We start from the raw sequence: 26824 nt of genomic DNA, 5'->3' as shown, positions 1-26824 counted from the left end.
TGTAGGCAGCAGGGTGGTGTGTGTGGTGTAGGCAGCAGGGTGGTGTGTGTGGTGTAGGCAGCAGGGTGGTGTGTGTGGTGTAGGCAGCAGGGTGGTGTGTGTGGTGTAGGCAGCAGGGTGGTGTGTGTGGTGTAGGCAGCAGGGTGGTGTGTGTGGTGTAGGCAGCAGGGTGGTGTGTGTGGTGTAGGCAGCAGGGTGGTGTGTGTGGTGTAGGCAGCTGGGTTGTGTGTGTGGTGTAGGCAGCAGGGTGGTGTGTGTGGTGAAGGCAGCACGGTGGTGTGTGTGATGTAGGCAGCAGGGTGGTGTGTGTAGTGTAGGCAGCAGGGTGGTGTGTGTAGTGTAGGCAGCAGGGTGGTGTGTGTAGTGTAGGCAGCAGGGTGGTGTGTGTGGTGTAGGCAGCAGGGTGGTGTGTGTAGTGTAGGCAGCAGGGTGGTGTGTGTGGTGTAGGCAGCAGGGTGGTGTGTGTAGTGTAGGCAGCAGGGTGGTGTGTGTAGTGTAGGCAGCAGGGTGGTGTGTGTAGTGTAGGCAGCAGGGTGGTGTGTGTGGTGTAGGCAGCAGGGTGGTGTGTGTGGTGTAGGCAGCAGGGTGGTGTGTGTAGTGTAGGCAGCTGGGTGGTGGGTCATGTGACTCACTCTGCGCTCTCCCCTCTCCGCCTGTGCGTGTCGCTCCTCCACCTGCTTCTTATAGCGATTCAGAATGACCTCCCTCTTCCTCCGCTCACCATACACCAGCTCTTCCTGCTGCTGTAGCTCTGCCTAACACACACACACACACACACACACACATTACACTCATACCTCACTGCCGATGTGTGAAACTAGGCTTGGCGTGGGAGCTGCACCTTGGCAGAATCCTTGGCCAAGTGGGCATCGTTGTTCATGACTTGCAGCTCTCGGAGCTCCTGCTTCTGATGGAGGATCTCCTCCTCCAGCTGGTCCAGCCGGGACTGAAAGGACAGGCTCTCCTCCTGAGACACGGAGACACAGAGCAGCCTGCTGACCCTGCACACCCCTGTGCTCACCCACACTGTTCTGCATTAACACACTAGGTTTCAGTGCACCTGTATTCAGAACAAGATGCTGGTCTATAAATGCACCCATCACATTAATGCACCCCCGTCACATAAACACACCCCTGTCACATAAACACTCCCCCGTCACATAAACACACCCCTGTCACATAAACACTCCCCCGTCACATAAACACACCCCTGTCCCATTAATCCACTCCTGTCACATAAAATCAAAGTCAATTTAATTTTATTTTAAAATAAACATCACAAAACAGCATTACAAGCACATGGGTCCAGATCCCTAATAAGCAATGACAAATAACAATGACAGTGGCAAGAACAAACTCCCTAGGAATAAGGGATTAGGAAGAAATGAACTCAAAAGGGAACCCATTGTCAGATGGGTGGGCCAGCTAGTAGCAGACCATCTTTATAGATCTATATCTAGACTGAGCAGTCCCCTCTAAATCAGTGCACCTGTCACCAATGCAGCTGTCACATAAACGCACCCCTACCACAGAGCACCAGTGTGTTGCTGTGGGCTTATTACTTTTACCTTGATATCAGGATTTCAATTTATACATGTGAAAATGTAATTTCCGCTAGTACAAATTTAATTCTTGATATTATAAATGAAATTAATTCAAGTAAGAATTCATTCTTTACTAGTAAAAATGCTATTTCTACTAGTACAAATTTAATTTCTACTAGTAAGAATTTAATTATTCCATGTGCAAATTACCTTTTTTGACGTCAACAATACAATTTTTACTAGCGAAAATTATATTTTTGATATCAAGAATAGAATTCTTTCTAGTAAAAATGTTATTGATTTGCATGTGCATACAAAGGCGGAGCTAATTTACATTGCACTTTTCTTAAAGAGACTAAGTAAATTATTGTCTAGTTAAAAAAAGTATAGCTTGCTCCTTTCTTCACGGTGTCATGCACACAAGATTACTCCTTACTTTAAGTGTGGGCTTAACCCCTTAATGGTCTTTTTCCTACTTTCCCTACAGTTTCCCTATGAATTAGTCTGACTCCCCTCATAATCTGTGGTTAACCTAAATTGGCCATCACCAGAGTTTAAGCCCATATTTAAACGAAGGAGTTTGTGTGCATGACACCATGAAGAAATGAGCACTGCGAAAGCTGTACTTTTTTGAAAACTAGACTATACTTGATGTGATCTCTTTAAGAAAAGCAGAATAGAATAGTGGGATTGATCACCTGCAAGTGTGTTGAATTACCTGCAGATGAGATGCTGCTAGGTGTAATGCACCTACAGGTGTGACACCGCTACATGCTGGTGTGATGTTGTTACCTGCAGGTGTGACACCGCTACATGCTGGTGTGATGTTGTTACCTGCAGGAGTGTCACCGCTACCTGCTGGTGTGATGTTGTTACCTGCAGGTGTGACACCGCTACATGCTGGTGTGATGTTGTTACCTGCAGGTGTGACACCGCTACCTGCTGGTGTGATGTTGTTACCGGCAGGTGTGACACCGCTACCTGCTGGTGTGATGTTGTTACCTGCAGGTGTGAAGCTGTTACTTGCTGGTGTGAAACTGTTACCTGCAGGTGTTGCTTTAGTTTCAGATAACTCAACATGATGTGTTCAGCCTCTTGGCATTTTAGTTGTGCTTTCTCCAGTCGGTTCTCCAAGACACGGAGGTTCTGCTAAATTCACAGCATAAGCCATTAATCAGCACACATAATTATCCCATTCCTTTTATATTATAGTGGTGGTTTTGCTAAATTAGTAAGGAGCTGATTTCCAGAAGATGTGATTTTATTTAGAAACTGAACTGAGGGTAAAAGAGAGGAGTATGGGGCAGAAGGAGAGACACAGGTGGGGCAGAGGGCGGTGGGCGGGTCAGTGGGTGTAACCTTTTGGGGAAGCACATCAGCAGAGTCCCCTTCATTCTGTGAATGAGCGGAACATATCAGTTGCCAGCACTAGAGAAACAACTGCTGATTTGCATGTATGTGTGTGTGTGTGTGTGTGTGTGTGTGTGTGTGTGTGGCTGTGTGCCGTTTTAAGAAGCCCAAGTGTAAGCTGCACTGAAGTATATAATGATTTAATATTCGAATATCAGATAGTCATGTACACAAAAACAGACAATAACATTTTTAATAAACACATTCTTCAAACATTGTGTTTTGGGTGAGCATTCTCTTTGTGGGTGTGCATATTTGCTCTACACTGAGCTTTGTGGGCAGTGTGTATAATCTCCTTATGTGTTTACCATGGTGTCTTCTTTAGATGGTGGCCCTCGCCTCTCTGTTCTCACTCTCTCGTACTGCGCATGCAGTTCGTCCAGCCGCCGACGGGACGTCTCCGTGGTGTATTTGAGTGCGTTCAGCTTTTTCATCTTATCACACACCTTTTGATCCAACACCTGCACGGCCGCCTACGCACGTAAGTGAAGAAGATTCTCAAGGTTCATGTGTTTGTGTGTTATATGTCGGATAGAGAAACAATGTAAAATGTGTGTGATCCTGCCATGAACTCAGATCTCCTTCTGACCTTCGCAGACATGTTCCTGAATGCAGCTTTGTCTGATCCACGGGACTGAAATGCCTCCCTGATCACCTGTTCATCTCCCTGGAAACACAGACAAAGAGCAGACAGGACTGGTGACCGGATACATCTGCAAGACCTACCTGCAGGTTTAACATGCAGGCTTACTGTGTGTGTATGTTTTCTGTGTAGTCATGCAGCAACTGCCTTGGCAAAATGTATTTCAGTAGTGTGTGCTTTGATCAACTGTCACAGAGATTGTGTGTGTGTGTGTGTGTGTGTGTGTGTGTGTGTGTGTATAAAGTTGTCATACAGCCAGAGCCTCTGCCAGTTTCTTATGCAGAAGCTTGTTTTCCTGCCGCAGTTGCAGGATGGTGTCTCTGTTCTTCTTGATTGTAGTCTGAGAGCTCTCATAGTACGCACTTCTGTCTCCCTCTGTTGAAAACAACCAAGTCTGCTGACCCATCTATGACTGTGTGCTACTGAGCAAACTAACCAGATCTCATTTGTAGATTAGTGTTAAATTCTGCCTCGTTAGCTAGATAGTCAACTACACATTTAGTTAACTGGCTAGTTATCCTCAAGTAACTAGCTTTAGCTAGCTAGCATCAATTAGCTGACACGGTCATTTCACAAGCAAAACACTTACCAAGAAGCTGAATCTTTCGCTGCAGCTCTGCAATTTGATCATGAATTGGAGGTTTTATGCTCCCTGAGCTGAAAGTGGCAGGCATGTTTACATCCGTCTATAATCACATCCCATAACTTCAGCTCACTTCTTTGAGGGTAGATTGTTTGACTGACTTTTTTACACATTGCTTAGCAACCGCACCACGTTCATCCTCACGGGACACTTACCACGTGACACGACAGTACCGCCCCCGCCCAGCACGCGGCCAGCGCTGGAAGAATTACACAGCACGCGCATCAATTAGTCTAAATTAGTACTTATTGAAAAACAAATATATAAAATCCACTATATTATTCACAGATCGATGCCTTGATATGTTATACGTTTGTCTTCACTGTAACACGCTGTCAGATTTACAATAATAACATTTTGAAGCTTTCTCACAGACTCCTTTCTGTGTGAACTGCAGACAGGTTAAACCTTGAGCAGCCCAGTCAACAGTGTTAACCTGAGACCTTATATATACGGTCTCTGGTCTTAACCTGCCGTTACACCACCAGTAGATCATCAATAACCCGTGTTCAGGTCACTTCTTAGGCTATCACACATACAAGTACCTGGTTAAAGTGCTGGGACCGAACAAAGTTCGTGCAACTGCATGAAAAGCTCCAATGCAAAGTAAAGCAAAATGGCAAATATACAGTGAGCCAAAATATATTTTAATATATATTTATCTTTAATATATATTAATGTGGCCGTGTAATCTGCTGGTTATCGGGGTAAACAGGAACATGACTGGTCCAACTGAATATTTTGTACGTTATTCATATCCACACCCCAACACTGTAATCGTCTCCAGTTCTCCCCTCCCCATGATTCGTCTTTCATCCTTTATTCTGCGCTCCAGGCTGTTTTGGTCTTCTCGTTGGACTTCTTGATAGTGTTGAGGAGGGCCTGAGACATTAGGTAGGGTCTCTCTGCCGACCCATCGTTGCGCTCCAGATCTTCCACTGGTGGAGTAACATTGAGTGAGACAGACATCATCAACAACTCACCAACATCTGCGCGGCCTTGAAGGCGCTTTGTTCCGAGGAAACACACACAACGTTACAGCTGCACACAGCCAGGAGGTGTTAGGCCACACAGAAGAGCACAGCCGAAAACTTCAGCTTTATTCAAGCACGTACAAAGGTAAACATACAAAGGTAGAAAAAAGAGAAAGACAGAGGTAGAAATAGACCGACAAATATCAGCCACTGAAAGTCGCAATCCAGAAACAGTCACGGTAGCCTAAATTACACAGCACATGAACACCGGGTCTTTTTGCAACCTTCTTTTCAGCTCCTGGTACGGTGGAATGTTCTTTTATTTTATTGTAAATATGTATGATCGATTTCACACATTTACATTAAAATTTTTTTTTTCAACATTTTAAATAAAACCATTTAACCATATGGTTTTAGCTGGTATGCATGTAAACCAATACGATTTTTTTGCTTTTATCATTGTAAACATAGCAATACTAAGCTTTATAGATATGTGTTTTTAAAATTATTAATAATTAATAATAATAATTCATTAATTCACAATAATTAGGCACAGGTCCATTTCCCACAAAACAATGTACAGTCACACTTTTGCACTTTCTACACCAAACACGAATCTATCTCATTCTCCCACACTCAACACCTACAGAGCTATACAATATACAATTAGATTCAGGTCCACTTAACAACTAATAAGGTTCATGAACATTTTACAGGGTCTACAAGCTCCATCTCAGAGACGTAGTTGCCTTCAGTAACTCTTAGTGCTAAATGATATTAACATGTATGTACCAGTAGAAAATCTCTACTTACTGGCAGTTAGAAACATTACTGACCAGAATGGTGGCATAAGCACCACTGAAAAACATGCTGCTGGGAGAAAACTGAAGGAAATCTGGTTCCACGAGGGACTCGAGTGAGCGACTCCTCTGTTTGGCTGGACAGACTATGTCATGAATGGGCTTGACTTGTTGGAGTTGAGTTTGCTTTGTTTGGCACCTGCACTACGGCTCGGGGGTGAATGGGGTGTCGCTCTCCTGAGGGCCGTTCTCCTGGGGCTTGGGTGGCTCTGGCTCTGCTGCCCCCTGCTGGACCTCCACCTGTACCTGCAGCTCTTCCTGTTGCTCGGGATCTTCCGTCTCCTTAATGTCGATGCTGTGAGGGCCGTTTTGATGCGCCGTGTCTTGAGGCGTCTCATGTGGCGGTGGCGGTACTTCTTCGTCATCGGCTTTCTCCTCTTCTTCGTCCACCACCTCCAACACAACCACCTCCTGGGAACTGGGGGCTTCGGGCTCCTCCTGCTGAGCCTCCTGGGTCAGTGGCGTCTCCTCCTCATTGTCCTGTTTGAGAACGTCCTGCTGCCTCAGCTGAACCTCCCCGTTCTCCTGCAGCGGGACGTCCTCCCTTATTCCCGCGGGCGGCGTAGATGTGTGATCGACATCGTCTGTCGACTTGCTCATAGTCAGAATATCATGCAGCTGCGGTGACATAAGATACGGCCTATCTGACGATCCGTTGTTCCTTTCTAAGTCCTCACCTTCATGGTTGAGTCAGTGTTTCGGTATTAACGGTTTATTATGAGAACAGTAAGGCAGCAGAGAGTCAACAGGGCAGGCAAAGGACAGAGATTGCAGTTATATGAATGGAGAGAGAGAGAGAGAGAGAGAGAGAAAAAGAGAAAAGCATTAATCAGAAAGCACATAAGTATCCATGAGCATATTAGATATTTGGAAGTGAAGGGAAGGAAGAAAACAGAAGTACTGCAGTGAGCAAGAAGCCTCAAGACATCTAGACCGAAAGGTACATCTAAATATTCCGATCCTGTGTTTCTCAAAGGCACCATTTTAAATATCTTTTCAGGAGGTGTTCATTGTAAACCCCGGCCTGACGCCAGCTCACTGAACATGTCGTGTCCTCCCTGCCGCAGTGTTTGGCCTGTGATTGGACTGCTATGATAAATAAAGCTTCACACTCACAGAAGCAGAGGAAGAGTGTGTCCACACACATGGCATAGACACTGAAAAAGCCATGGGCGATGAGATACGAGCCAAGCACCACCGTCTGGGGAGAGAAAACAACACACTGGTTGAGTGAAAAGTAAATGTTCCTGTAGGGTACAACAAAGCCTCTAAGAGAAGCTCTGCTAGTGTGTACAGATATGCCTCTTTCTGAGTCACTATTATTTCAAAAACAAATAAAAGTCTGGCTACATATTTATTCAGATATGATGTATTAACCTATAAACAAACTAAGCTGTAGATGCACCAAGATCAGCTTTGTACTGAGGTAAAATCAGAGTGAGTGTCTGATCCCAGATCAGATGCCTCACCAGAATTGGAACCCAGTAGTAGTTGAGAGAAGGTGCAGCGTCCTCCATGGGCTTTATCCCCCGTGTGAAGAAGAAGAAGGAGCAGATTCCTGAAGGTATGAAAGGAGGCTTACTTCTGACTTCATAAGTAAGCCTAAGGTACACTGCACTGTCACTGGGGACGGCCGTGTTACTGTGTAATTTGGTTCAATTTGTGTGCAGATGCTGAACCCTGAGCGGAGAATGTCTGCCTGAACTGCCCCAGTCAGACCACCAGGCCTGACCAGCCAATCAGTGTTATCATCATTCAGAACCTACCAAGTATCCCAACAATGAGAAGCTTGCCCAAAAACAACAGGAAGTCAGTCACACTGTCCAAGACCAACACTCTGAGAGAATGAGAGAATAAAACAGCAAGAAATCTGTTTTAGACAACAGATACTATCCTGGCAACAAATTAGACTCCCACACACTCGAAGTAACAATTCTCACCGAACAATGTTTCTCATCAGGAGGAAGAAAGCTTCATGAGCAGACGTGCAGAAGTTTTTACCATAAATGGCGATCTGGAAAAGAAAATGAGTTCAATCAACTGCCATCACCTGGCTTCATTGTTTTGGATTCTGAAATAGTTCCATTAACATTAAAAACCTTTCTTTCAACAAATGTCAGTAGAAATGCTAATTGTGTGTACCATGATGTAAGCATTTCTGTTGAGGAATTTGATGCATTTCTCCAGACACCAGAAGCAACAGCCCATACACCTCAGGAGGAACTTGGCAAATCTGTTTTCAGCACCTGGAAGAGCAAACAGAGGCATGAGGAGGCACAGCGCACGGGAGGTCCCACCAGGCAGGACGTCCAGAAGCCTGGAGAAAGCTCCTCCATACCTTTCAGGTGGTACTCCAGGTACTCCAGAATCACCCGGATCACCTGCACAATAGAAAGGATGAGGGAGCCAAAGGCCAAGGAGCCCGTGTGATACCTGTGAGAAAAGAACCCCACAGTAATCATACAAAACTACATCATATCCCTCATAATAACCTTTCCATATCCATCATACTCAGTTTAATCAATTAGACACCTTTATATCTATCAGGAAGAATGACATATCATATAAAAGGGTTACATCCTCAAAAGATTTAGCACGCTCCAACTCATACATGTGCACAGACACACACACCCCCAGTACACACATGTACGCACACCCAACACACACCGTAGAGCTCTACCGAGCGAGGAACAGATGGGGCGTGCTGGGATGTCGTCTGGTTTGTTGAAGGCCCAGTAGTAGGAGGCAAAAGCCCCCGCCAGGGTGACCTGACCCAGCGCCGTCACGAAGTTGGCACACCAGAAAAACAGGAACAGGTTGTAGAACTGGAGAAAAATCAGGTACTTGTGGTAGTAGGTCTCACCACCGTAGAAGGCGAACAGGCACTCTGCGTCGGGACACTGGGCAGAGACATTACTGGTGTTGAACGTCTGTGGAAAAAGTCAAGAAGAGACATTCAATACTGTGAACATGTGTGTGGAGAGAAAAGCTGTGCTCACTCGGATTGCTGTTTCCACGGTGCCCTTGCCATGCGGTTTTATTTGTTTGCTTATGTAGTGTTTGTAAAATTGTATGTAGTTTGTAAAAAAAGTGTTTGTAAAAGTTAATATAGTACACACATATAGCACACACCACACACTCTAACACCCAGAACCTTGTAAAGGATACGTTCAATTTATAGAATCAATGTGAGGATTAGCTTCTCCAAGTGACTGACCTTAGGATCACAGGTGTCTGTAGAATATTCACATTCACTGGTGTTGAAAACCTTGTAGACAGGCTCACTGGAGGTTGACAGAAAGCTGGAGGGCTCAGATAAGGAGCGACTCAGGTCAAAACATCCTTAGCAGGATCGCTGTGGGGTGTGTGACATGAGAAGGGGGGGGTGTAACGTGAGCACTACGAGGGCGCCGAGGTGGATACACTGCAGTGACGGCCCAGTACGCAATCACCAGACACAGGAGGGCAAAGGTCAGCAGAGGGTAGAAGAGTGATGACATCATGTGACCGATAGCCCTGGAAAAGAGACGAGGTGGTGAGTTCAGTTACGCGTACATCTAAGAGCACTTTTGTCAACTCACACCTACTACCTCAGTTATAATGCAGAGCAGAGCAACAGGGCAGGGGAAGCTCAATCCAAGAAACACACTCAAACCAGGAAGGCACTCTTTAAGCAGATATATTATGTTGCATTTAACACTAATGCTGTATGTGTTGTGTGTTTGTCACACCATGCTATAAATCTGATGGCCCTGCAGAGATCAATAAAGCTGTGTGTGTGTGTGTGTGTGTGTGTGTGTGTGTGTGTGTGTGTGTGTGTGTGTGTGTGTGTGTGTGTGTGTGTGTGTGTGTGTGTGTGTGTTTATGTAACATTGTAATGGCCTACCATAACCTTACCTGCTAGCTTCTTTAAGCAGAGCAATGCTTATCATAATTCTCTTCCTGAGGAAGATGAGGATAATGATGACAACCACCTCCACGATGGACAGGATGATCACTGTGAGTAAAGAGACCAGTCCAGACACTGAGATGAGTCTTCCCACAGCACAGAAAAGCTCAACACCAGGTGACTGATTTTTTTAAATTCTCTACAAATCATCTCATTAATTGTCCCACTGTACTGCAGTGTCTCAACCATGCTGTCCCATTAGAACCTCTAATGGCTGGAGAAGCAGAAGATATGCAGAAACGGTGTCTCACTGAAAGCCAGCCAGGTCTGCTGAATCTGCAGGTACACGGAGAAGTCTGTCTGGAGACCCAGGTCCTTGATGGTGATATTAGCACCAGGCTGTCCACGCAGGCTGGCATACTGCATGTAGCAGTGTGCAATCCCTGCAGAGACAACATGTGGCAGAAATGACTGGTGAAATAACTACATTAGGGGATTGGCAGCCCCAGGGCTCACGCTCTTCTCTGATGAGGTCAGCTGTAGCAGTCATTCATGCCGTAAGATCTTCGATCTCTTCAATCTCTCAGATCCATTTCTGTTTCATCCAGACTAATGACACAATTAAACCAGCTACTGAGTGGGGGGAGGGAATACTCCACCACAGAGGGGAGGGCCGCGCAGACCAGACGCAAGGGATGAACGTGCAAGGGTTCCATAGCAACAAGGGTCCTCACCGTAGCCAATGACAGCGATGACCATGGTGATCATGACCCCAACCATGATCCCGGCCAGCAGACGCAAGAGAATGATGAAGACCAGGCTCACAAGCATGGCAATCACCAACCCACTGAGAGAGAGAGGAAGAGGGAGAGTGGGGGAGATAGAGGTAGAGAGAGAGAGAGAGGTAGAGAGAGAGAAAAAAAAATAAAATGGGGAGATTATTCAAAGACAAAGTCTGACTTTGGGAAATGAACCAAAGACCTCCTGGTTTGTAGCACCTGAGCCTACCCACTATACCAAGTGAGCCACAGGGGCTCCTCTCACTTGGAGTAAAGGTCTATCGGGACAGGGGGTCAGAGAGAGATGTTCAGTCTCCTCTACAGTGTGACATGTCTGTGGTGGTATTTAGTGTGAGAGGCAGCATGTTTTGAGAGGCTCACAGTATGATCCAGGGCCAGGACACAGTGTAATCCTCAAAGATTCTCATAGCCACCTGGCGAGCCTCCACAACCACGTTGGACTTCCTGCAACAACACCAGTAGCATGATTAAACAGAAGGCCACTACTTTCATATTCCCTGTATTGAATACATAGACACTCAATTCTGCTTGTTTTGTTTTAATTACGCTATAGATTAAATGCAACTTTACAGTAGAATAAAAAAAAATTAACTTTTTTGTTTGAACATTGCTGTAAATTTTCATTTATGATGAACCGACTTTGATGCTTCCAGGAGATCTGTGGCATTTATGTTGACGTCTCCATCTACGAAGATTGTTTCATTGCCTATCACAACAACACCACCCTTTGTTTCCAGGGCTGGGAGGCACCGTTGTGTAACTGCACACACAAACACACACGTTAAGAATCTAGCATTTAAACACTTCAGAAGACAGATGCTGGAAAATAACTTACAAGGTTTGCTGGGAATAATCAACGCTGGACACATTCTGTTCATCAGGATTTCAGGGACCGACTGGAAACAGAACCATGAGATGAGTGAACTCTAGTCTCCACAGGCTCACAACTTTAATACACGGTTGTGCTCTAAACGCTGTGTGTTCGGGAGGGCTCTTCTCTTCACCTGACTGAGGTCTGCTCCCTCCTTGCAGTACTGGGAGTAGTACTGTAGTAATGTCGCTTCTGTACTGAGTTTGGCCTTCGTTAATGTCAGGAACCGATTTGGACACTTCTCCACACAGATCTGCATTCACAAACACAACGAAACAGCTCAACTGGGCCTGGTGTCACTAATACAATCACAGTGGTACATGTGTCATTCACACAGGTCGTAGAGGTTGGACGCTGTTTTTAGACCTGGGTGGTGGGGCACTGGAACTCCAGCAGTACCAGTGGACTGGCACACTTCATAATGTTGAAGTAAAACAGGAAAGGCTTCTTCCTAACAACACAGTGCATAACATAAGAGCATCAGGCATGGCAGGTGAAGCACTCTGAGCAGGTTTGATTACAAGACAGAATGCAACATTTTAGAAGAGCCGTGGGCTTAATACAGAGTACAGAATACTTCACCAGGCTCTATAGTAAGTGTGCTGACATATCTTAGTGATGCCAACACCTAATATTATCTGTTGAGCTAGCAAGGCTTTTCTCTGTTGGTGCAAACGTCTATTAAGACAAGGGTGGCTGGACACCCTTCAGGGAACTTACTCCAGTGGAGTGCCTGCCTGCCCACAGAACTTCCCCATACTGTCTGTAGGGTAGATCACTTTCCGTGGATCACCCTGAGTCCATGCTGTGGGGAGATAAATAGATATGTAGTCAAACAGACAGACAGACAAACTGATAGACAGAGTTGGCCTTGTAAAGGATGGGTGGATGGGTGGATGGATGGATGGATGGATGGATGGATGATGTGACAAATGTATACCTACCCAGAATTCCCACTGCAAAGTAGCCCAGCAGTGCCAGGAAGAAGATGATACAACAGAGAATATCTGTGCAGCCCCTGTAAGCACCACAAAAACATACAATCACCTTCCACAATCACAGTACAGTTACCTTGTACACACATATACACACACAAGACACACTATTTACACACATACACACTACACACCCTCTACACATATACACACAATCCACCTTTTACGCACATGTATACACACAACACACATAACACACCCTCTACACACATATACACAAATACACACAACACTCCCTCTACACATATATACACACAACACACCATCTACACACAACACACCCTCTACACATATATACACACAAAACACCACCTACAAACACACAAGAAGTACTGAATCCATAAAATACTCTACTCTTATTCTGTACAACACCACTCTGTCATGTGCCAATGAACATTTGACAGTAGTATTTTGCATTCCGACTTGACTTAATCAGAAGGCAAATGTGGTTGAACCTTAGAGTTATATCCTGTTCTGAGGTCATGCAGTGTGGTGTAAGAATAGGACATAAACAAGCAAAACAGTATAAAACCTTTCACTGCATTATTAAGACCAGTTACAAAGCAGTGCCAAAGAAATAAATAGAGAATAAAGCCAACTTTTAGATGTCTATCACCTGTTATGAATGGGGCCTTTAAAATTAGGGTCAAATTTCTGCGTGTCACCTGAAAAGAAAAATACAAGGTTTAATTCAAGAGAATTTACTTCCATTTTGTTTGCTGACATCCAACCTCAAATATGGAAAATTATTTGTGTTACCACCTATTGTCATAAATCCCAAAATAAATGTACATATGAATCCACTTCAAATAGCCACAGATGTTACCAAGCAACAAGTGATCTGAATGAGTCATAATGTCCCAACACATCCCCAGCAGTCTAAAACCAAAGCACCTGTGTTTTTAAAAAAATGGTCTAAAATGGGCGTCTGCTGGGCCCCAGATTAAGTGTAGGTCTCAAAAGGGTTCTGTCCCTGGATCAATTTGTAGTAGTTAACAGAGTCAACAGAGTAGTCAACAGAGTTCAACCTATTGAAAGCCCACAGAAAAGGCAGTAAGTGAAATATGATGCTACCCTTGCTTACCATTGGGCTTGTTTTCCATGAGTTTTCCATTGGCTTGATTTCTTCCCATACTGACACTGTACCCTAACCCTACACGATGTCTTTCGCTGTCGTCTTTTCTGTAGTTCCACTTGTTATCAACTTTAAACACTTGTTCTCTCACCACTTCCTGTGTCTGACAGGAAGTTGTTTTTGAATGAGGTGCTTTGGAGCTAAATGCTACTGCTCATCTCCTCTTTGGCATACATAACATAACACACACCAACACATGACACTTTACACACACACACACACACACACAGACAGAAGAGTGCTGGCCTGGGTAACGAGTGAACCACCCAATGTTACTCTGCTGCTTTACATGTGTCTTTCTCTTGCTAAGTGCACAGGTTAATGTCAGTTCACAGGTGTTGAGGTGTCATGGTTGTCCTCAGGACAAGGGGAGTTGTGAACCCAAAATATGGTGCCAAATTATAGCCAAAAAGGCTAAGCAAAGCACACACATCCAGAACATGTCCCCCTCAGGGAAGAGTGCCCCCCAGTGCCTGTGTGGAGCAGTGCACTCATGGCATTTGTATGTAGCCCCTGTGCTTCGGGTGGCTAAGCTGAGCTGCAATGCATTAGGTTTGTATCACAACAAGTCAGCAGGAATAAATCAAAGGCCTGTGTGGCCTGACGCCTTATCACAAGTGTCAGACGTTTTCCACCTCCAATGTCATGTGACTCTCAAACACAATGAGGGGCATTGACGGGGAGTAAAAGGTTTCTGTAATTTCAGAAGAGTCTTGATGTTGCAACTTGAAAAGCAACTGATAAGAAGCTATCATGCTTATCATCCATTATTCCTATTATTCCCTTTTAAACAATATTAAGACAAACCGTATTTAAAATGCCCTGCCAGTTCACTATTACGTAATTGTCTAATGACTATGAATTATCCATTAATATAGTTGAATTGAGGTAATTTGCATATTCGTTTGAGGTAAACACACATTAAACACGCATTGAATTCAGTGCCACCAATCAACTCAGCCTTTGAGTTATAGAAGCCTTCTACAAGAATTTCAGAGAGATTTTATTTTACCGAAGAGACCTGGGTATTCTAAAAGAAAACGCACACACACACACACACACACACACACACACACACACACACACACACACACACACACACACACACACACACACACACTCTGACACACACAGATAAACAAACACCCTCATGGGCATATATTATTATTACAGTAAATAATTTATGAGTAAAATAACCTCATGTTAACTTGCAAGTGTCAACACGTGTTGTCAGGTCAAGTCTTGTCAGGATACAGAATATCTTGAACATTCTTTTAAAAAAGGTTTGATGACAACATATACATTTTGTTTATTAATCTTATATCTTTAATGTCTCAATAAGCTCCGTACCTAGTAATTCACGAGATCCACGTAGTAACATAGGAATAACACTGAACATCTGAAAGGTAACAAAATGAGCCTGAGAACGTTACATGTTTAGTGGAGTAAAAAATGGTCGGGAGGTGCCGAAGGCCCTTGTTGCACTTGTTTATATACACAGTGGGGGGAAAACGTGCAAACATCGGAAGAATAAGTCCTAAGTGTCCGGGGACTGAATGGTGGGCGACGTAAAATTATTAACTAGCAGGTATCTGTTGTTTTCCTACACATCCGCCTTGTAGCACACATTTTTTCCCTACAGATTTGTGTAAAAATATTTGTGGAAGCTCCTAGTGGAAGATCCACGCGAGCCCCGCGCGGCACCACCCATCTATTAATCATTGTTTCCATTTCTGGTGCATCAGTCCGACTCAAGAAAAGGGAGAAATTGTTATTATAAAATCACTTACCATATTTAGGCTCAGGTTTTTTTTCTTCTAGATCCATACCGAATTGCTATTCTGGTTTAACACTGAAGGATAAAAAATGTTTCATCGAGCTGCCAGCAGGCTGTTGTGCAGCTGACCTAGCGCGGCGGATCACAGACAAGCTTCCCTACAGCAGCGCGACTGCCCTGCCATCACCCTCGCGGTGGGAGGATCAGAATGGAAGCCCGGAATCCTCCAATGAGAGCTCGTGAAAATTAACTGACAACCCATTTGACCAATAAAGACTAATTGCTCCTTCACTGGAATTTGCCGAAAATCACCAGGACGTTTTTTTTTAGCAAATAGCTCTTAATTTGGTTTGAATGGCATATATTATTTTAAATTTGTTTATTAAATAATATTAATTACTGTTTATATTAAACATGAACATTTCGCAACTTTTACACTATAATAATGTTGTGATGGACAATATTAGTTGGTGCGGGTCAAAGACAAGACCAACATAAGATATTTGCTGGTGTACTAACAGTACTGATATAATGGTAACATGATACAGCTCTAGAGTATTTGTGTGGTTTGGGCCTCAGCCTTAGATTAACACCCACCGTAAGGGAGCCGTGCTTCTTGGAAATGTAACTTGTGAACGTGTTGTGCATAATGAATAATGTAGACAGCGTCATGTTTCAGGGTCGCGTTGGTATCTCTCTTTCAAAGGCGTGGAAGCACATGTATTACTAGCACTGCGATGCACTCACACAGACACACACGCACACGCACGCACACACACAATCACGTATTAGTAGCTTACTGACAGGTTGCTTATTAGCTTACTAACATTTTCATCCTGAACTCAAATGTCAAGCTTGACCAGCAGAGGGCGGTATAAGATAAGACGTAAAGTTGAGGTGGTTGCGGTCACACTCCAGTGCAGGTTTTCAGAGACAATGAAACTAATGATTTGTAGTGTGTTTTAGGCTAAGCAAACAGTGGCATTATACCTTATACCACAGCAGTGATCCTACACCTAAATGTGCTGAAAAATCTAAAGATCTGTGTACCAGTCTGAAGCCCCTTTCTATTCTTTTGCCGGGCGGTGATATCTAGATGTCTCTTTTTGTCACAAAAATCAGCTTTCCTCTTCCAACATGCTTTATCATACAGGCTTTAGGCTTTCTGTTCACCCGTTGACAGACAGAGAATTCTAAGTAATTAAAATTTAACTAACGAAGAAGAAAACATACATGTGAAGTTAGTCTCGTTTAGTTGCAAAAAAAAAGTTACAACGCGTTTTCGTTGGGATCTCGAGGATATTTTACACCTGCCTCATAATTCTTGACTAGTCTTAAATATTTTTTAAGCTTGAGCAGTAGCTTACTGTAAGCTTTGTTTGCAAGTTGAAATAAAACAAGTTGTTAATAAGACTAGTTAAAATTAAACTAGGCATAGTGTTATTGTTGTTGTTACTTAACACTTTATAGAATTTAATTTCACACAATCAATAGTTCACAATTTATTCTGTTCACAATTTATTATATTCAGAGGTCAGTACCAGGGGCGTAGATGGCACTGGGGACGGGGGGGACATGTCCACTCCAGATTTATATTGACCCCATCCGAAATCTAGCATCTACAAGCATAAACGTATATATTGTGCAGCTTGGTCCCCCTCACTTCAGAATTTCCATCTGCGCCGATGGCAGGGCCGGCGCCAGAACAAGAAAATTTCGGGGGGTGCGAACGTAAGTTGTTGAGCGGGGGGAGGGGGGGGGGGTGCGTGTAACGATTGTCGAGCGGCCGAGGGGGCACCATGTAGCGATTGTTGTAAAATAAATGGGTCTTATTTTTTACATTGAGGGGGCGGGACACCTCGCCTGAGGGGGCGACGCCCCCATTCGCCCCCCCGTGGCGCCGGCCCTGGCCGATGGTCAGTACACCTGTTGAGTCCGTCACTCGCTCACTGATAAGCTCGGGAGGGTGACGTCAAACTAATTCGCCATCATCTCTCCATCCGAAGAAAATCCTAAACCTGATTCTGCAGGACTCTACTCCACATCTCTGTGGTCTGTCTTTCAAGTTTCGTTTTTTAATTATTTTATTTAGTAGGGCTATAGTCTCTGCCGTTCTATTTGATTTTCGGTTTTTTTAATTAACTTATCAAATTAAAGAGATGCCAAATTATTAAAAGCTGAACATTTTGGATGCAAAGTATACTACAAATATATCTACGAATTACTGCGGCAGTCACATTATATCCTGGTACACCAATGGATCTCTCTGGCTTCACCACACTGAACTCTTCGTCGGAGGGAAATCGTGCTTACCAGTACACCCTGAACGAGGCGCCCGTTTATAAGGAGTTTAAACCGCATCGGCACGACCTCATCCAGCTTCCCAAAGCATTATTATACCTGGTATTAGCAGCCATCGTGGTGGTGTTGGTTGCCTACGCAATCGTGGGACACTTAATTAAAGACCTTGTTCATGACATCCTAGGTAACGTTTCAGTAATTATTTTGTGTAATTTATAAGCAGTGTGATTTTGATAGATAGATGGTTGTAAAAATTGCAGCATTCTGTTTACAAGGTTGCATTTTTAGAGCTATCTATCAAAATTACATACAACATAAAGATTATTAGAAAGTCCACAGTTTTGAAATTTGCTGACAAGACAATTAATTATAAATATTTAAGCTGAAGTGCAGTTTTGCAGTTTGTGTTTTTATGCTGTCCATGTTTTTGTGCTGTGTGCAACTGTTTTGTGCGGTTGTGTTTTTTCTGTGCTTTACACTGTAAGCTGACACTTGTTTGAGCTGACAGCTATAATAGATTTTTCTCTCAGACCTTCCAGAAAAACAAAGATCATTCTTGCCCTCTCTGTTTATAGACTGCATTCTGGGTCCAAACGATGAGGACCTGAAGGAAACCAGCGAGGTGGGCAGGCGGAGCCCCGCCCACATGCCGGCGGCCCTCACCCTCTCTCGCCCAAACGCCTTCCATGTGTGGGACCAGGATGATGTGGTCATTCCTCTGTCCCCACAGGAGAGGTCTCAGTCCAGCCCACTGCTGGCTGTCATACCCTACATTCCACACTTCTTCCCTTCCTCCTCTCACAACAGTCAACCACCCCACAGTCAACCACCCCACAGTCAGCTACCCCACAGTCAACCACCCCATAGTCAGCTACCCCACAGTCAGCTACCCCACAGTCAACCACCCCACAGTCAGCTACCCCACAGTCAACCACCCCACAGTCAACCACCCCACAGTCAACCACCCCATAGTCAGCTACCCCACAGTCAACCACCCCACAATCAACCACACCACAGTCAGCTACCCCACAGTCAACCACCCCACAGTCAGCTACCCCACAGAGAACCACCCCACAGTCAGCTACCCCACAGTGAACCACCCCACAGTGAACCACCCCAAAGTCAGCTACCCCACAGTCAGCTACCCCACAGTGAACCACCCCACAGTCAGCTACCCCACAGTGAACCACCCCAAAGTCAGCTACCCCACAGTCAACCACCCCACAGTCAGCTACCCCACAGTCAACCACCCCACAGTCAGCTACCCCACAGTGAACCACCCCAAAGTCAGCTACCCCACAGTCAACCACCCCACAGTCAGCTACCCCACAGTCAACCATCCCAAAGTCCTCAGCCCAGCAGCCAACTGTCACACAGCCTGTTGCATGAAACCAAGAACCCCATCACAAGCCCTCAAAAGTTAATACAAGAAGCCTTTTTCTACCCCTGACTGCTCTACCCTTCTCCATACCCACTACCTCTGCCTTTAACTGCACACTAATGATGTCCTCATTCTACCCAGACCTATCCATACAGAGTGATGTCCCTACAGACTGGTTGAACTCAGCCTTCTCAGCAGGCACTAATTGGACAGTGCTTGAGATAAAGGCCTGTAAATTGATTGTAGCTATCTTTCTGTTTATAGGAGGCAAAGACATTTATTGATCTCATGGTAGTGATACAAAATAGGTCTGTGCTATAAACAGTGAATGGGGTTGTGCTGTGAATAGGAGCTGTTTTAAAGTGAGGACCTGTAGAACACGGTGTCATGATGTGTATTTTGTCATTCTGTGGGAAACAATAATAAGGCCAAAATCAGAAACAAATAAGAATAATAAGCCAAATCAGAAACTTCCAATAGGAGACAAAATAAACACTAATGTGAACAGGTTCAACTTGCAGATAAACAGAAAAGTTCCTCTCATTGTCAACTGTTATTGCAAACAACAAAATGCAGGCAGTTCTAAATCTGATATTTAACTAACTGTGATGGCGCAGACAGATTGCTTTATTTCTATTTAACTTCTATCTGAGACTGTCCCAGTCACAGGGGAGACCCTAACCCTAACCCCCAACCATGCACACGCCCTCAGCCACTCCCTCATGTACACACCCCCAACCACGCACACTCCCTCAGCCACTCCCTGAAGCACACACCCCAACCACGCACACACCCTCAGCCACTCCCTCATGTACACACCGCCAACCACGCACACGCCCTCAGCCACTCCCTCATGTACACACCCCCAACCACGCACACACCCTCAGCCACTCCCAACCCCCAACCAGTGTTCCAGTACTGCACACTGAGCTGCGTGACACACGGTTGCCCGGACGCTTTGCATCTGTGTATGTTTGCATGCTAAGAGTCTGTGTATGTTTGCACGCTTCCTTTCACTAATCACTGCTATCATTTTAACCCACAAGTCCGGACCTACAGTGCTGCACATTGAGCCATATTGATGACAACTAATATCATGTCTATTAATGATATGTGGTAACAGAAAGCATATATAGGATGAACAGTAAAGGACCAAGAATTGATCCTTGGGGGACCCCACAAGTTATTTTTTGATGTGTGGAGGAAGAAGTAACTAATGCAACATAGTAATCGCGCCCATTTAGATATGAACTAAACTAGTCTAAGACTAAGCCACCGAGACTTACCCAGCTCTGTAGTCGATCAAGAAGTATTTCATGATCAACAGTGTCAAAAGTGGCGCTTAAATATAGCAGAAAAAGGACTAAGAGTTTGCCTGCATCTTTACTCAGTCTCAGGTCATTTACTACCTTAATTAGTGCTGCTTCAGTGCTGTGGAGGGCTCTGAAACCAGACTGAAAAGTATCACTTATTTGGTTTGCTTTAACATAATCATTCAACAGGGTTGACTCAAATTTTTAATGATTTTGCCAAGAAAAGAAAGGTTAGATATAGGTCAATAATTACTTAGAATTCTGAGATCAAGATTTAGTAGTGGTTTAACCACTGCAGTTTTAAGAATATTAGGGAATTCTCCCAGTTGCAGAGACAATCATAGAACATCATTAGATAATGAGCTCAGAACCTGCTTAAAAAAGCATGTTGCTAAAGGGTCCAGTTCACATGTAGAGGAATTTAGTGATGAAATCACATCAAACTTCTTGGAAATAAGATATATTACAGTTAGGCTGATTAACTGATATTAGGGTTGATAGTCTATTAGCGCTTGTTGCTATATTCTGCCTTATACTAGTAATCTTTCCCTAAAAATATTGGAAACTCATCAACAGATTCAGAGAAGACACAGGAGGTGGGGTTTACTAGCCAGTCTATACTTCTGAACAGGGCAGCTGAGTTATTCTTGGATGAATCGATTAAGGTAGAGAAGTGGGTTATCAGGGCCGACTCCACTTCACTGTTGTAACTCTGCAATGTTGTTTGATAAATATCAAAATGTACTTTGAATTTTGACCTTCGCCAACAGCCTAAGTTTATATATATATATATATATATATATATACATTCATATGATTAATACTTTTGGCTTGTATCACACACATGCATTTAGCTTGATCTGGGAAGGATGCATCTGTAGATCAGTCTGTAGAGCTTTGCTAACTTTACAAATATAGAGACTGTGGCAGGTTGTGACCAGGTGGAGTTATGTTTTTCTCTCTTCATGTGTTTGATGAAGGAAGTGACAAATGACCATCAGATTAGATTGCTCTGTTATATGGTGTGAAAATTCTGCAGGTCTGGCTAAAATGAAGTTAGAGGCCAGCCAGGTCAAAGGTTAAGCAGTGTTTCTGTTTTCAGCATGAGGACAGAAACAACACAAGATCTGCATTTGATCACCTGATCAACTGAGATTCATACATTTTACATTTTGAAAAAAAGAGTAAACGGTGTGATATGGTGTGATTATTATGCATCTATATCTATTTTATTTACACATTACCTTCTTAATGTTTGAATTAAAAACATTATTGACAAGTTGGTGTACCAATGAGAAGCTTTCTTTTCTCTTTTATTCATCTTGTCTTGTACATGACTCTTCTATTCTCTCAGATCTGTACCTACTAGTAAAATAGAAGTCACAAAGTATTGTCATGTTACAGCTCCTGACCCCTTCAGGCTTGGTTGTGTGTGGTTTTGTCTGTCTATGTATTTCCATGTCTATGTATTATGTGTGTGTGTGTTTTTCTTATTTTTGACTGTCATGGGTTTTATGTTTGAATACCTTTTTATTATTAACCCCCCCCCCATGTCTGCTTCCTCTATTCTGCATATTCTCCACCCATGACAGAAGACAACTAACCTTTGTCCAGCCAAAACCTGTACAGAAATCCACATATATACCTACTGAGTGAGTCCAAATATTTAACTCTAATTTAAAATTGATCCTGTTGTATGGATTGGGAGAATGACATAGGCCCTAACAATCTCAGAAAGCAGAAAGTAGGAAGGAAGTGAGGATGAATATGCCATACACTAAGGAAAGATGAGGTCAGAATCAGGCAAGCCCATTGGACATGGCAGGAAGGTCATCCTAAACAGTGGAGATGTTGCACGCAGATTCAGTAGAATAAGAATTAGCTGGGAAGAACTGAAACTGGATAGACACAATGATGGGTGGCATGATTCCACCAAGGAATAGACAAGAAAATGACCAAGCACGTAAAGTAGGTCAAGTTAAAAATAAACACAGCCCATCTTAAGAGGCTTAGTTAACTGTTCACCTGGTCCAGTTACACTGACATTAGCCAAACTGTTAAGCGAAACCTTAGGTTAAACCACAGGAGATGCAAATCAATATTAATTGCTATGACAGCCTGTTCATTTTTTTCATGTTCTCAGTGAACACATCAATGTTTAAAAGTGTCTAGTCTGTTACCCCATAATTAATTGTAGAAGCAAGCAGGAACTCCACATTTGCTCAGATAATCTGCTGAAGGATTGGCCTTATACAGGATATATAAAAGGGAGCTGAACAGACACCTTAAAGAAAAAACCCAATGTTCAACACAGTGTGTATTAACAAACCACCTGCCCTTAAAGAAAGCTTAAGTCGTAAAGTAGCTGCCCACATGAACACTAGACGAAACTGCGAAAAGAGTGAACTGCTGCAGTCAGAGTACTACTGCCATCTAGTGGTAGAAACCAGCATAATTTTCAAGCTGAACCCAACATACCCACCTTCAGACTAACTTTGGCATCAGATTAATCATATATTGTCAAATTATATATTGGTCACATGCATAATCTCCCTGTCCTAATGATTGTCCACTTTTCATTCAAGCAAACTGCAATGAAAAACGAGATCATTCGTCATTAATAGATAATTTATTCACATTTAAAATATTGGCTTAAAAATACAAACTATACAAGCTACAAACAATTCAAAACAGGTTATAAAATTCTATAGAATCTGTACTGTAGAATCACATCAAAAAATCACCTGCAAATGTGCTCACTACAGCTAGATGGCAGCACTGCTCCGGTACAAGGAACACATGTCCGCCCCCAAACTAGAGGTCCCGCTTGGAGAGCACAGTCTGGTAAAGGGAGGTCCCTCTCGCCTGGATAAACGTGATGACCAGCTTCTTCTTGGTGACCTCCATGTGGACAAAGCCCCCCAGGGTGGAAGCCTCTCCTGTGAAGAACTTCAAAGAGTCTTCAGGAACGTCAAGGCGATGTTTTACATTTGGATCCATGAAGTTCCCGGCACCACTCACAACGTAGCCAATCTCAGACTCCTCAAAGTACTGAACAGGACAGCAGAATTATACCAATACATAAGCAAAGAGGTACAAAAACAAACCACTCCCAAATAACGAAGAGCTAAAATGCCAACCTGTAAGTTGTGGTCATGGCCACACAAGTAGGCTGTAGCTTCATACTTCACCAGCAGAGGGCGCAGCTTCTTGACCAAGCAGCTTGTGGGGCCATGCTTGGAGATGGACCAGACGGGGTAGTGTCCAGCCACCAGCAGGAAGTCAGCCTTAGAGTTGGCCATGCGCTGCTGCAGCCACTGTAGCTGCCGATTGGCCAGCGCGTTATTCGTGGGACCTTGTGGCTTCTGGTCCTCAAAGTCATCCGAGTTTCCACACAGCAGCACCGTGTCCAACATCAGGATAGTCAGAGTGCTGTGTGTTCCTGGGATACGGAAGTTCAGCTCATAGTAGTAGTAGGGGAAGTTCCTGGGAATGAGTTCACAGATTTCTTGCAGTTCTTCAGCAGTACACACACTACTACGTGCACTGATGGATCACCATGACAATAGTAGTAACATTTTGTGATGACGAGGGACAGGAACTCACCATCGAGGAGACAGCTTGCTGTACTGGATCTGCGCGAGCACGTTCCCTATATGGTCGTGATTGCCAGCAACAACGAACCAGGGGATATCGAGAGATCTCGCAGTGTAGACGTTCTCAAATGTTTCCTACAAGAACAGAAAAGAAAATGACAAAATGCAGATCAGTATTCCACAGCTTACAGGCAGGCAGCCACCCAAGACTCGTCTTCCCTCAACAGATCACACCAAATGAAACACTGAAGATGCTGAACTTTGATCTTCACGTTTGACCCAAACTACCGGCTAAGTGCACTGTACAGACCTGAAAGCGAGGATCATCCAGACTCCTCACTCCTTTGTAGTAAAAGTTATCACCAAGAGCTAAAACAAAATCAGCCCCCATCTGCTCAGCAGTCCGGCCCATCTCCTGGGCTGTGGCCCACTCTATTGGGGTGGTAAATGGGGCTTTCGGCAAGCCACCCCAATCTCCAACAACCAGGAACCGGATGGAGGATTGATTACCTGGAACCATCAAGTATCACAATCCAATATGTTAAACAGCAGTAAGACCCAAGCTGGAAGTGCAGAACAAGAGAATTAATGCCATATGCTGGAAGAACAGAGGAGGAGAACACCTGATCCAGGTGAAGACCTGAGCTTGGTTACTTACGCCCTTTAGTGTCCAGGTCAATAAAAGAAGGAGAACCACAAAGGACAACAGGGAGCGAGATGAGGATGGCGAGGAGATGGGAAGCCATCTGTGGAGAAACCAAACGAGACAAAACCCAGCCACAAAGCAAACTGTTATTAGAGACATTATCACGTTAGAAAAGACATAACATGCTAACTATGTTAAGAACAGCCATGTCTAGATGTTAACAAAGACTATCGGCCTACTAAGGCTCTTCAAATGTCTTACTATTAACTCCCTGGTAGTCCTCTTGCTATTTCTTACACCCTCCTGTTTCACTGGCCCTCTTTTAAATCAGTCCCTAGGAGCGTCTACCAGCTGACCCCTGAACTCAGTCCTGGCTGAATCCACTTATCCTGCTCATTATCATGCATACTCGTCAGCAGGAAGACGTTACCAGTTACACCTCTTTTCCCTACTCATCTAGAACCAGATTCCAAACTACCAACCACACCAGAGAAACAACATTGACAGGGTCACAGTGACGTTTGACTGAAGGCGTTAATACATTGAAGATTCAAAAGAAGTTGCATGTCAGCATAATACAATCACACGCTGCAGTTAAGCCTATTACAAAAGAAACAGGATCAAAACAGGATTGTTTCACACAAACCTGAGGTCTGATTGGCAGAGGCATCTTCTTTGTTCAGTTCTAAAGCTTCCTGAGGGAGTCGCTTATCTTCTTCCTCATTTGACCACTTTTATACAGGGCCCTCCCAGTGTGTGTGTGTGTGTGTGTGTGTGAGTCTATGTCTCCTGAGCATGTCACTCTTGACTCACTGGCTGTGTGAGATAATGAACACAGTTCCATGTGACAAATGTGTTAGCAGCACAAGGCTTCACACCAGCAACGTTTCCACACTGCTACAACTGCTGTTCCGTCTGTGCTACTAAAGCAAATGGGTTTAGGTGTGTGACAAACTGAGGGTCCCCCACAGCCCACAACACGGACCCCTGCTTGCAATTGTGTAAGATCAGTGACTTTGAGGTCATGTGACCCACCAGCGTGAAACTAATAAATAAACAAACAAAATGATTCCATTCTGTATCAGCATCATTAGTGCAAACACAGAAAAGGCTTTTTTATCGCATCACCATGGACTTTTCTTGTGCTGGCACTCTGACTTTCCCCATCACATGACAACCTGACAACATTTTGCCTGCAGTGTGTAGGCTAGACAGGGAACATACACAGCAGGATTCTGCATTTAGCAGTTTTATCTTTTATAAAGCTTGACTCACTCGTCTATTCTGATAAAGATGCATAGCAGTTGTCACAAAGGTATCTCTGTCCTCAATGTGGCTTAAAGAGATTATTAAAGACAATATCAAATATCCAGTTTTTAGATGCATTATTTTGTATTTATTTCCATATATCTTTGTCCTCATTGCAACATTTTAATCAACATTTTGCAAACAGAAATCTCATTCTGGGGCTCTTACAAAGGTTTTTGTGAAATAACTGTAACCACTAAAATGCTACAACTCAAGATTGCGCTAATGTGAAACCGCTAACTGTTGCTCCAGACAGTGTGAAATAACCACAACATCATAAATTTCAATTTTATTTATGTTTTAAAAAATTGGTTTACAAAGAGCCTTACATCTCAAAAAACATATTTAAAAAGCTTAGAGGAACAATAGGAAATTTAATAAAAGCATCATACAATAAAATAAAAAATGTCAATAGATTTGATTCTTATGTAGAGGATATCAGTCTGGAGGCGGAAAAGACAAGATACCAAGCAGAAGACTAACAATCATATCATTATGGCATAAGAGGCATTTAAAGACTAATAAAAGATTTATTAATATCAAATTGAATATATGAGTAGACTGGACAATTTTGATGGTTGGTGCAATATGACCGATCATTCTTTCAAGATCTCATTTGTAAACCCAGTAGGAGTGATGCAAAGAAAAATCACAGACAGGGATTTAAATTAAACAACTATATTCCTCCTCTTACCTTCACTTCCAATAACAAGAACTTCTGTCATATTTTTGATTAAA

General features: G+C 43.7%; 4 protein-coding genes across 13 annotated transcripts in view; 1 reads left to right on the top strand and 3 right to left on the bottom strand.

Annotated features, from left to right (window-relative positions):
- The window catches only part of odad3 (outer dynein arm docking complex subunit 3), an 8680-nt gene extending 4270 nt beyond the window's left edge, over positions 1–4410 (bottom strand). For 2 of the 6 annotated variants that reach the window (XM_077015325.1, XM_077015324.1), the window contains exons 1-8: positions 4187–4410; positions 3851–3972; positions 3544–3621; positions 3263–3427; positions 2904–2939; positions 2589–2693; positions 842–967; positions 633–755 (exon numbers count right to left, since the gene is read on the bottom strand). In XM_077015325.1, coding sequence (XP_076871440.1) covers positions 633–755; positions 842–967; positions 2589–2693; positions 2904–2939; positions 3263–3427; positions 3544–3621; positions 3851–3972; positions 4187–4271 — 840 coding nt within the window. In that variant the 5' untranslated portion in view covers positions 4272–4410. The remainder of the gene's footprint in view (positions 1–632; positions 756–841; positions 968–2588; positions 2694–2903; positions 2940–3262; positions 3428–3543; positions 3622–3850; positions 3973–4186) is intronic. The other 4 variants (XM_077015326.1, XM_077015327.1, XM_077015328.1 and 1 more) reach the window with 2 other exon arrangements.
- Positions 4411–4468: 58 nt separating this feature from the next.
- Positions 4469–15715, bottom strand: slc44a2 (solute carrier family 44 member 2 (CTL2 blood group)). Of its 4 annotated transcripts, none has more exons than XM_077015323.1 (22): positions 15555–15715; positions 13246–13294; positions 12579–12652; positions 12355–12439; positions 12001–12085; positions 11768–11887; positions 11599–11659; positions 11403–11523; positions 11124–11207; positions 10698–10810; positions 10275–10406; positions 9972–10071; positions 9498–9590; positions 9292–9376; positions 8742–9004; positions 8413–8507; positions 8217–8320; positions 8015–8088; positions 7841–7911; positions 7544–7632; positions 7191–7275; positions 4469–5178 (listed from the first exon to the last, which is right to left on the bottom strand). In XM_077015323.1, the coding sequence occupies exons 1-22, from the start codon at positions 15589–15591 to the stop codon at positions 5060–5062; spliced, it is 2139 nt and encodes a 712-aa protein (XP_076871438.1). In that variant the 5' UTR covers positions 15592–15715; the 3' UTR covers positions 4469–5059. The 4 variants fall into 4 exon arrangements, with proteins under 4 accessions (XP_076871438.1, XP_076871436.1, XP_076871435.1 ...); XM_077015321.1 differs by lacking the exon at positions 15555–15715 and adding an exon at positions 13714–14511; XM_077015320.1 differs by lacking the exon at positions 4469–5178 and adding an exon at positions 5314–6751.
- Positions 15716–17342: 1627 nt separating this feature from the next.
- Positions 17343–21290, top strand: LOC143521072 (uncharacterized). Its single transcript, XM_077013650.1, has 2 exons — positions 17343–18026; positions 18418–21290. Exons 1-2 carry the CDS (start codon positions 17732–17734, stop codon positions 19290–19292), a joined length of 1170 nt encoding a protein of 389 aa, XP_076869765.1. The 5' UTR covers positions 17343–17731; the 3' UTR covers positions 19293–21290.
- A 1856-nt stretch (positions 21291–23146) lies between these two features.
- acp5a (acid phosphatase 5a, tartrate resistant) lies at positions 23147–25527 on the bottom strand. Of its 2 annotated transcripts, none has more exons than XM_077013648.1 (6): positions 25425–25527; positions 24791–24878; positions 24443–24642; positions 24143–24267; positions 23677–24022; positions 23147–23587 (listed from the first exon to the last, which is right to left on the bottom strand). In XM_077013648.1, the coding sequence occupies exons 1-6, from the start codon at positions 25446–25448 to the stop codon at positions 23351–23353; spliced, it is 1020 nt and encodes a 339-aa protein (XP_076869763.1). In that variant the 5' UTR covers positions 25449–25527; the 3' UTR covers positions 23147–23350. The 2 variants fall into 2 exon arrangements, with proteins under 2 accessions (XP_076869763.1, XP_076869764.1); XM_077013649.1 differs by lacking the exon at positions 25425–25527 and adding an exon at positions 25040–25158.
- Between the last annotated feature and the right edge of the window lie 1297 nt (positions 25528–26824).

This window comes from Brachyhypopomus gauderio, chromosome 8 (genome assembly GCF_052324685.1).
Source record: "Brachyhypopomus gauderio isolate BG-103 chromosome 8, BGAUD_0.2, whole genome shotgun sequence".
NCBI classification, from domain to species: domain Eukaryota; kingdom Metazoa; phylum Chordata; class Actinopteri; order Gymnotiformes; family Hypopomidae; genus Brachyhypopomus; species Brachyhypopomus gauderio.
The sequence above is the reverse complement of the archived record's forward strand: the minus strand, read 5'-3'. Positions and strand labels throughout refer to the sequence as shown.